This window comes from Malurus melanocephalus, unplaced genomic scaffold (genome assembly GCF_030028575.1).
Source record: "Malurus melanocephalus ecotype Western Australia unplaced genomic scaffold, MMel_1.1 scaffold_251, whole genome shotgun sequence".
In the NCBI taxonomy this organism is placed as follows: domain Eukaryota; kingdom Metazoa; phylum Chordata; class Aves; order Passeriformes; family Maluridae; genus Malurus; species Malurus melanocephalus.
In genome coordinates, this window is record NW_026623483.1 from 713,224 (window position 1) to 724,273 (window position 11,050).

The window sequence follows — 11,050 nt, forward strand, 5'->3', positions numbered from 1 at the left end:
TCTCCCTCACTGGAGATATTCCAGARCCATCGGGACACACTCCTGTGCCAGGTGCTCTGGGATGRYCCTGCTGGAGCAGAAATGTTGGACCAGATGAGGTACTGTGATCCCCTCCAACCTGACCCATCCCAAGATTCTGTGAACTGCTCAGTCACATGAGCCAAGGGCAGCATTACTGCCTGGGGGCTCAGCAGCAGAAACAGCACTTTTCTCCCCAAAACGCTCATGAGAGGCAGATGAAGACAATGACAGAGCTTGAAGTGAGGCCAGGCTGCAGGRCTGGGAGCTGTGCTTCCTGTGCACGCCGAGCTGAGCTCTGGAGCACCCTCTGCCTCCCACGCGTCAGCTGCGGTGAACTGAGAAAAATGAGTTTATCAAACCAGAAAACTGACCCTGCATTTCTTCAGGACCTCAACTCCAGTGGGAGCCGCGAAACATTTTCTATAAATGAATTTACATAGAAATAAATAAGCCAGAGCTCCTCCCAAAGATGTCTGCTGTCACTTCCTGGTGCTGGCCGCTGTCTCTGGCTCTGCTTTGGGTACATTTCTSTAGAAGTTGGGTTCGTCACCCTCCAGCTGTCTCGCCTCTCCCTTCTCAGCTGGAGAGCAGTGCCAGTCCCCATCAGCTACAGGCTTCTTCCAGCAACAGTGGGAAAACTGGAAGTACCTGAAAAGTCAGAAGTTGGTGTTCACATGGGGAGAGTCACTGGGAGCAGGTTTGAGCTGGGTCATGGAAAAACTGCTGGAGTGAGGGAGCTGGCTCAGGTGCACTACATCAAAAAGTCACGCAGATGTGGTGGTGGTGGTGACCTCAGCTGGGATTTGGGGGGCAAACCCTCTTYTTCCAGATCAGGGGGTCATGGTGCTGCTGCTGGTCTCTGCTGTGTGGGGGAGCGGCTAAAATCAGTCATTTTCCTGCTAGAAGTAGTTATTTAAGTAGCTCATTGCCAAAAGTGTTGCAAAGTGTGATATGTGGTGTAACTGGAGCTCTTTCTCAAGCAGGGCAGTGAGAGGGGTCGAGGCCARTGCAAAAACACAAATGCCACCAGGATAAGCCCGTTTCCCAAATTCGGAAGCTCTGCCTTCTGTGTGGGGCCCAGGAGCACTGAGGGGTGTGAACTGTGGTGTCCCAGGATATCTGTGGGGCTGGTGCTCAGGTTTTCCCACAGAGAAGGTGCCTTGGATTCTCTCTCCATCTCCCTTCAGTGACATTTTACATCCCACATTTCCGAAGACAGTCAGCCCAGCACAGCTGCCTCTCTTTGGACACAGCGCATTGATGGGAACAGGGTCAGTGCTTTCTACAAGTGCCAGGCAGGGATTTGTGATTCCAGGACTCCTGCTGCTACCATCAGTGATAATCCTGATCCCACCAAGGTCAGTGGACATGGAACTGCTCTGCTTCCAGCAGAGTAGGAGCGGGGCTGGGGCATGCTCAGCTCCCAGGGGTGAAGCAGAATGATGGAGGGGGCCCAAAGAGCATTGTTCTCAGGCAGCCCCCTACACCCCCCAGCTGAGCTGCACCCACACAGCATTCCCACCTCCTTCTATTGCTTCTGATATTTTTTTTATATCTGTTCTGTGATGGAAACTTTACCTCTCTTCTTAACTTSTTAAGACACAGCYATTTCCTCTGGACTGYTTCCACTGCCCACAAACCTGCCCACTTCTCAGCCTGGAATTCTGCCAAGACATCGAACAGGCTGAGAGAGCTGGGGTGTTCAGCCTGGAGAAGAGAAGGCTCAGGGGAGACCCTGGAGATCCTGCCAGTGCCTAAAGGGGCTTCAAGAGAGATGGAGACAGACTTTGGACAAAGGCTGGGAGCAATAGGGCAAGGGGGAACAGCTTCACACTGAAGAGGGGGAGATTTAGATCAGATATGAGGAAGGAATTGTTCCCTGTGAGGGTGGAGAGGCCCTGGCACAGGGTGCCCAGAGAAGCTGCCCCCGGATCCCTGGAAGTGCCCAAGGCCACCAGGTTGGACGGGGCTTGGAACACCCGGGGGTGATGGAAGATGTCTCTGCCCACGGCAGGGGGGGGCACTGGATGGGCTTTAAGGTCCCTTCCAGCCCTCGCCCGAGGCTGTGCGGGGACAGCCCGGTGTCCCTGCTCCCCGGGGCTGCCGAGGGGGCGGYGCTGGGCGCGGGGCCCCGGGGGAGGTGCGGAACGGAGCGGGGCGGTGCCGGGGGGGCGGGCCCGGAGCCGGGCGGGCCGAGAGGTGCCGAGGCATCGCCGTGCGAGCGGCGCCCCGTGTGCCTCCTGCGCCCCCGGCCAGCACCCCCGGGCCGGGGCATGGAGGCGGCGCACAGCATCCCCGTGCTCGACGTGCTCCGCCGCTTCGGGGTCAGCGAGAGCTGCGGGCTCAGCCCCGAGCAGGTCCGCCGCAACCGGGAGAAGTACGGCCCCAATGGTCAGTGCGGCGGGACGGGACCGCCGTGGGATGCGGGCCGGGGGTGGGATGGGGCAGCGCTAACGGGACATCGGGACACCGGGATACCCTCGCTACCGGGATCGGGATGTGGACCGGGATCCTCCCCACCGGGACCGGGATCGGGATCGGGATCGGGATCGGGATGTGGACCGGGACCCTCCCGACCGGGATCGGCACCGGGAAGATCTGGGATGCTGCCCTGGGTCCCCCCCTGAGCATCCCCCCGGCTCCGGCTGTGCGGAGGATCGGTGGGGATGTGCCGCGGGACACCTGTTGATTAGGGCGGTATTTGTTGGCTTTAATGAAAGGCTAATTACTGCGGGTACGGGCGGCCAGTAGCGTCGGCAATTAGCGGGGTGTTAATTCCGCTGGCGGAGTGTCAGAAAGCGGGGAGGGACAGCGATATGTTGTTACCAGGAAGGAAAGAGGATAAGGTCGCGTTGCCTGTGGGTGACAGAGGGAAGCCCCAAAAAAGCGGTGAGCGGTGTTCCGTGGGGGGATCCCGCTCTCYATTACCGCAGCCCCGGTGCGGGTGCTGCCGTGGAGCGGGGGACCGGCCCTGCCRTGTGTCACACTGACCCGGGGGACTCTCTGCGAGCAGCTGGGCATCTTCACGGGGTGGAGAAGGGGTATTTTTACACCTGTAAGTGTTCAGTGTGCCCAGGAGGGGCTGGCTGGGGGGTGTGTACCCACCCAGGTGATTTTAGGGTGACTTTGTTCCGGCTGTGACCGAGGTCAGTCGTTAGCGCTGCGTAGGTAACAGGAAGGTTCAGGGGGAGTTTGCTCCCGTGCTTGGGATCAATGACTCCTTTCTCAAACTTGTGCAAGGGGGTAAGGGTGTGAACTCTCTCCTGGGCTGGAGCTTGTTGCATCTGCTRTTTGCTTGATCCTCTTGGATGAGGCTGAGGAAAGCCTGAGTAGATGCTGTCAGGATTGCTGTCTGCATTGTATTCACTGGGAGGGCTGTGTTAGGTGGGATCAGAGGGCTGTGACTCCTCCAGCCCCGTGAGCAGCCGTCCTGTGCTGGGCTGTGCTCRGGGACCCCATCCCACCAATGCTCCCAGACCAGGCAGCTTCAGCTCCATCTCCTGAGCCAGCATGGTCAGGGCTGGACTTGGGAACTGGTGCCATGGAACATCTGCACAAGCTTCAAGCAGTGGAGTGTCACATCTGCCCCTGTGAGGCCTGATTTTGGAGAAGGGCAGCTGGGGACCTGTCTGGTTAACTGGAAGGGGAGGGAACCCTCTGCTTTGGAGGCTGAAGGCAAAATACATCCCTAATGCAAAATAGAYCCTTATCAAACAGGTGGTCGGTCTGATCTCAAGGTGTAATTGTACCCAGTTTGTGCACCATCCCCTGGCCCCACAGGAGCATGTGGCTGAAGGGTGTTSTGTGCTGGGCAGCAGGGTGTCACCGATAGGCATTGCCATCATGGGGCTCCTGGTGGCTTTGTCCTTCTGTTTGCCCAAGTGAATCATCGTCACCGAGTCAGGYGCGGTGGCTGCTCCGTGGCACCGGGCTCTGCCTCGAAAAAGGGAGCTYGAAGGTGTGACGTAGGTGCAGAGCAAAGGGTTAGTGGTGGCAATTAGTTTGCCTTTTTATTTTTTTCTTCTTCCTTCCTCCTCTTGCAAGCAGTGGCTCTGTGCACTCCTCGCTTGGCAGTTTTGTTTCCCGTGTGCCCCAGCTCTGGGTTTCTCACAGGCTGTTGGTTCACAAGAGYTTCTGACTTTGGGGTGCCCTGTGGCTTTCACCTTCCGAGCACAGCTCTGCAGCCCCTGTGCAGCACAGCTCGCTGAGATGTGCCTGGACATGGAGAGCAGTGACGTGGGCAGTGTCACCCTCAGTGAAATGGGGTTGAAGGTTTTTAAGAATTCTGCATTTCTGCAGTTTCTGAGCAGTGTTTATATTTTTCCCATGGAGCAGATGAGACATAGACAGGTTAGAACAGCTTAAAACCATGCAGATAGGGACCTGTTTAGTTTGCTTGGTTTAAAACCTTGATGTTAAGCAAAAAGTGGATTTTTTTCCAGCACAATGAGGACTTGCAGGTTGTGTTGTGGCAGCAGGCACCAACTTTCTTGGCTGTGCTGGGGTACCCTTGGGTGTCCTGTTTGGGAGAGCTCCGTGCAGTGAGAGTGCTGCAGGGAGCAGCTCGGGACAGCAAGCTGGGCTTGGAGGTGGGCTGTATTAAATTGCATTTCAATTTAGGCTTAAATTAAACTTCAGCAGCAGAAGTGTGGGGCAGTTTGGTGACTTGTTTGAGCTTGCACAGAAGGGGAAGAAAACTTAAATCTTGCGTGGCTCGAAGTGCAGAGCCGGCCTTCAGCTCCAGCTACTTTCATTTTCGCACCCTCCTGTCTCACATTCATTCATTTCCTTCTAATCCTGAGCTCCAAACTGCCAGTGTGGTCGTGAATCACAATCTAAAGTACATCATCTCTCTGAAAAACTGCCTCCTGACATACTTCAGAGAGCTGCTGGCTGCTGCTTTTTTATTGCATTTAAAAAAATGCGAGCTGCTGAGAGCTCTGACGTTAAGTGAGAAGCAGCCATCATTGGTGTGATTGATATAAAATTATTTTTTTTTTTTTTTTTTTCTGGGGAGGGGGTATTCTTTTGGAGCTTAAAATAGTTTTTTTCAGATCCCGTGCTCACAAACACATTTGCAGGAGGAAACAGAGAGCAATACCGATTATTTGGTATCACCAGTTCGTGGCTGGGGAGCCAAGCAGTGTGGTACAGATTACTGGAGTGGAAGAAGATATTTCTCTGTTAGGAAGAGCTTGTGTTCKCCTTTCAGCTCTGTCATCAGTGCTGTCATCATGGCCTTTCATTTGCCAAGGAAACTGGAGAAGCCGCAGAACATTTGGGTCTCACCATGGCAATTCTGAATCTCCCAAGTCAATTTTAATTAATAAATGCTTTGGCTGTTTCACATGTGCCGGGCAGGCACTTCCCTATACCTCATCCCATCCACCAGCTCCAAGCTCCACAGGTTGCCATTAGACCACAAAACTTTAAAATAAACCCCAAACAAACAAAAATAACCAAATGCACATCCGTTATTTTAAAACAGACTGAGCGGGAAGGTACAGGCGTTTAAACATTTTCTTTCCTAAATGTAAAACCAGGGGCACAATTTCCCTTGWAATTATTTCAGTTTTGCCAAGGAATGACAGATGTAAACAGGAGTTTCCTCATGGACAGACAAGTGATTTTTCTGTTTTAAATATAGCTCTGATTTTTCTCTTCTAAATGGATTTCTGAGTGTAAATGAGCATACATTTCAGGCAGGATATTGCTGGCGTTAATGCATATGCATAATTTTATTTGCTCCATCGGTAACCTAAATGGGCTGTGAATGTCAGTGGAGTCAAACTCGAGGCTGCAGCATRGGGGTGTTTATCTCATCTTGCGTTTCATCTCCTCTGACTCTGGAGCAGGTTGGAAACGCTGCTGGCAGGACCATCCTGCCCATCCACACTCCCTGGGGGCTCACCCACTCTCTTTTCCACCCCCCTGCTCCGGGGTGACCCCACCTGATGCTCTGCAGCTCCTCCCGTGCCTGRCTGAAGGTGCTGTGTAACTGTGTTTTAGTGTAATTCAAACCAGCCACAGCACTGCTTCAGCTCAAAGCCCACGAGCAAATTCACTTGTTTATCCCAACACACCTCYCAGTGTCTCTGTAAGCCTCATTCAGGATCCCCAAATCCTCGTGTGTGTTTTCCCGTGTGTATGCCTGGGTGGGAGCAGGGGGACATCCATGAACCCAAATCCAGCTGGGGCTGTGCTGCTGCTCTCCCCAAATCCACCAAGGCTCGTTCTCAAGGACCTGGCATGAGCACACACCCGAGCCCCTGTTTTGCTAGAAAAAGCACCGAAATGTGATTTATTTCCATCCTTCTGCCAGGATGTGTGTGTACCTCCGTCGGCACACGCGTGTGCCCCGCGTCTGTGMGTACTCCGCCTGCGGAGCGGGGCTTGACGTCGGATTAGCTGCTGGCGGTTGCTAACGAGCCAAGGTTATGCTCCAGCTCTCTCTTGACAATAATATTAAAAAAAAAAAGAAATAAAATTTCTATTTCACGCTGAAATATCTGAGGTGGCAGCAAGGAGAGGAAAAGCAGCATTTTCTGACTCATCGAACTCTGCGCTCTGTTCCTCTGCGCATCGCCCACCTTTTCCACCCCCGAAACACACGCTGAACATTCTGATTCATAAACATGCTACGGGTTGTGGGGTTTTTTTTCTCCTCCTCCAAACCCTTTCCCGAAGGAGAAATGCTGAGGCATTCAAACCTTCCAAGCGCCTTCAAATTTGGGGAGAGACTACACAAAGTTTTTCTAATTGATAAGAGAACTCGGGATTTTCATCTCTGTGCCGACCTGGATTCACACCTATCTTTAAAAAACACTGTGAATCAAGAGCAATGTTCAGAAAAAACTGACATCTGCTGTCTAAATGCTGCAGGAASCAGGGAAGGAAGATTTCCAGGGCAAGAAGACACAGAGATTGTGCTGTGGGAGAAAGGATTGTGCCTGCAGGTCTTGTGTTTACCCCTGGGGTTGGCCTGCCTCGGGCACAAGTGTTATTTCATGAATATTTTTATTTTGTTGCTGGTTTTAAAGCTGGGGGTGGTAGAGCTGGTGCTGCAAAACACTGATTTAAGAGGAGCTGGATGCATTGTGGATGCCCAGAGGCTGGCTTGGGATGTGCTGTTTCCAGTAAGGGGCTGGAGCGGCTCCTCCAAAAACACCTTTAGCAGCCAAATGCCCCCTTCTCCCAGGGTGAACCTTTTCCCCAGTAAATCAGGCGTCCCTTTTGAACTCTCTGCTCCAGCCAAGAGTTTGTGGCCATCCTAGAGCCACCCTTGCCATCACCACAAAGTCACACCTCTGCTCTTCACCATTTCAGTGCCATTGGTTTTTCTGCATATTTTAAGCCTTTTCTTATCTCCAGATCTGATTTGAAGTGYTCCATTTCTGTGGTCATCTCCCACCCGGGAGAAATCCTATTGATATTTATRTTGCAAGTAAGTTTTTCTCTGTAAAGCTTCCCTCAAACCCATTTTTTCTTGAGTGAAAAGCATCACTYGATGCCTGGTGTTGCTGTTGCTTTCTTCCTCCCGAGGAGAATTTTAATTTTTGAGAAGCATCCAAGCTGCTGCCGTTTCGCTCTGCGTTTGATCTGCTCCTGCARAAGGGAGGGTGGAGAACAGGAGGCTCCTGGCTGTGGGCTGGGACTGGCCTGGCAGAGCTGCAGCCCAGGTGATGCCTCTGGCATGAACCCCACAGGACACCCCTGACGGGACCAGGGCTCAGGTGCTGGCACAAAGCAGGGCTGAGCAAGGTGACCTAAAGCAGATGGTTGTTGTTTCTGGTGGTGATAGATGCCCTGTGCAGCATTTGGGATTTGGGCTGCTCCTTAATGCCCAAACCTCCCCGGAGAGCAGCATTCCCAGTGCCATCCTGTGGTTTGCATCAGGGATCTGAACTGGCCATCAAAACCCATCAGAAGCCTCACAGGGCTGCTGGCAGGCCAGAGATGCTTCTATTTTCACAGCCCTGAAAAATGAGGTGGTTTGATGTTTTTTCATGTGTTCAAACCTCTGGAGGAGCCAGCTTTGATTTTTCTCCCACACACAGCACTTGCAGAGTCAGTTGGGATGCTGATAACCCTCCAAAATATCGGATTTTTTTTAGGGTTATTTTTTGTAAGCCATGAGCCAGAWGTTGAGTGTTTGTACCCTGTGCCTTTCCCCAGCTGGTGCAGCCCCACTCCTGGGGAAGGGGCTCCTCCCTGCTGTGTCTGGACCAGCCACAAAACCCTTCTCTYGGTCCACTGGGGGCCAGTGGATGCCCCATCCCCGTTAATGTTTTCAGGACTGTTGAAGAGAAGGATTGAGAAGTTATGAGCAACAACTGAGCTGTATTTCATGGGGGATTAGGGCACTAAAAGCAGAATAACAAACCTCTTTGGGCAGGTAATGCCAGACATCTGGGTGCTGACACTGCACCAGGATCCTCTGGAATTTCTACTGATTATTTCCAGTGGGTAAAGCCCATCAGGGCACTTGGGCAGTGCTCTCTGCCCAATCCCTTGGTTCTCTCTGCTCATCACGAGCAGCAGAACTGCAGAGACGAAGCTGCTTTCTCCTGGGCTGACTGGTGGGATGTGGGCTAGTGCAGTAATGGGCTAGGAGAGTGTTCCAGAGGGGAAATACAGGGAATGGGATAGACCAGGAGCTGAGCTGCCAGCTGATGTTTTCTTGGCACTGCTGGCACTCCTGTTCTCAGTTACAGGGTGGAAATACTACGGCAGGTCATGATTATCAGGAGAGTGTTGGGGTTTTCTGCTTGCTTTTTTATATATTTTGTTTCTTTTTTCCTTTTTCACCTCATTTTTTTCCCTTCCGTTCCCCTGGTTGTCACGTAGCACACACGGATGTGTGCCATGGTATCTCAGATGGGGTGAAGGCAATGCAGGCAGCCCCTCTGCTTAGCTGGAACGCYTTGGGCAGGAGAAACAGCTGCTGCTGAGGGCACTGGGATGGGTGGAAGGGATGGATAGATGGAGAAGGGGCCTGTGGCCATTCTGTGTGGGTGGGTGGCAGCAGGACAGAGCTGTCTGGGGGTTCAGTCCACCCCAGTGCAATATTAATACCCAGAAAACACTAACCCCACAGCCCACCTTTGTTTATTATTCTGCATGGTATTGTTACTCATGATCTCTTTTGTATTYCAGTGTTGGTAGCATTAGAAGTAGAAAGTATAACAATAACCTGTATTAAAAAAAAAAAAATCCCCAGCTGCTCAGTGGGGCTGCTGTCAGTACCAGTTACCTCTCTGGAAAACACGTAGCAGAGATCTGGGCTGGAAGCATAGAGATGTTGAAAAARCCGGAGCCAAAGAGCAATAGAGAAAATTGTGGTTACTCGAGTATTTCCATGACGTGAGCGTGCGCCGGAGGCTCCTCCGTGGGCGGTTTAACCCCTGGCAGGCCGGGCTGCAGGCAGCTCCCCCAGCATCCCCACACTGCCTGCGAGGAGCAGAGCCCACGGGAGGCTCCTTGTTCCCCTTGGGATCATTGCTGATGGGTTTCTCCACACCGTGGCTCTGCGGGTGACTTGTCTTGGTCGAGCCAGTCACCTCATGAAAAAGAGGTCGCCTTTGAGTCCAGAGCGTTGCACTTTTGRAGAGATGCTGAATTAATCCTTGCCAGCGATTAGCCTGGTGTCTATAACAAGCATTTGCTGGTTTGCTGTGGGAACCTCCCAGTTTTTGAGGTTTGGCTGCTCGTTATCACTCTATAAAAACCTTTTCTCTTTCTCACCCGCAGAGGTGGCGAGTCTGAGGTCAGGCTGTGGTTTGGTGGTGATCCCATCTGCCCATGTGCTGCCTGGTCCAACACATCCCGGGTATTCAGGGCATGTCATAGCCCCCATTTGGGACCTGTGGTAGCTAAAATTTGAAATGTTGTACCTGCTGTTGAAATGTAGATCTATAGTAGTCCTAAACTGCCACTGCTCTCTGATCATCAAAATCCTCCAAAAATTTAACTGCTCAGAAATTTGCTGGTTGTGCTGATGCTGGTCCTTGGCTTTGTACCCTGTGGTCCTACATCAACCCATTTGAGATTTTACATATATACTTTATATATATACATGTGTGTGTATATATATACATATAGRCATATCCCATTTTAGATTTTATATATATGTTTTTCATTTGAGATTGTATATGTCTGTCCCATTTGAGATTATACATATGTGCTCCATTTGAGAGTGACATATGTCCAGTCTGAGATCTATCTATCTATATATATATATGTGTGTGTGTGTGTATATATCACATTTGAGATTTTGCATATGTATATAATCTCCCATTTGAGATTTTATATAAATATATGTCTTATTTGATAACCCACTAATATAACTTATTAACCCACTGATGACTTACAAGATATATACATTTTAAAACATTTTCCCCCCACGCTAACATTTGCAAGTCACCCTGGGACATCTTCGAAGAAAACCCTCCCTTATGAGGGGAAAACAAACCACAGACAATAAAAAGCTGTTTTTTCCCTCTCGGGAGGTGGCAGATCCCTGCTGAAGGGTGCAGGCACTGGAGCACGAGTGACAGGGCGCTGGTGGCCCGCCCAGCCCGCGGCGCGGTCACGGTCCCCGTCGGAGGTGCGATGTTTTGGGGAGGAAATCCGCTCCTTGCTCTTGCGTGTCCCCTGTGCCCCTGGGTTCCCGCCCGCGGTATTTTTGCCTCGGGTGTTTCCTGCTATTTAACCACGCTGTGTATTTTGAAGCGGCGCGGGGGGAGGCGGGGAAGGGATGTGAGTTAATCCGGAGCGCAGGGCTGGGCTCTGCCGGGTGTTCTCCGGAGCCGCCGCCGGTGTGGTCCCGACACAGCGCTGCCTGGAATGCTGTCCCCACGGCTGCTCCGTGTCCTTCTTGCGCGATGGATGGCCAAAACGCCTTTTTTTTCCTTTGTTTTTTTGCCTTGTGTTTCTGGAGAAATCCCCCGGAGCGTTTGCGGAGCCGTCCTCTGAGCAAACGCAAGGCTGTGGGTTTATGCATTAGAGATTTGCTTTATTATACAGGGTT

General features: G+C 51.9%; 1 protein-coding gene across 2 annotated transcripts in view; it reads left to right on the forward strand.

Moving 5' to 3' along the window:
• The first annotated feature begins 2,201 nt into the window (after nucleotides 1–2,201).
• Nucleotides 2,202–11,050, forward strand: part of ATP2A3 (ATPase sarcoplasmic/endoplasmic reticulum Ca2+ transporting 3) — a 48,397-nt gene continuing 39,548 nt past the window's right edge. For both annotated transcript variants that reach the window (XM_057375500.1, XM_057375499.1), the window contains exon 1: nucleotides 2,202–2,412. In XM_057375500.1, the coding sequence (XP_057231483.1) occupies nucleotides 2,295–2,412 (118 nt within the window). In that variant the 5' untranslated portion in view covers nucleotides 2,202–2,294. The remainder of the gene's footprint in view (nucleotides 2,413–11,050) is intronic.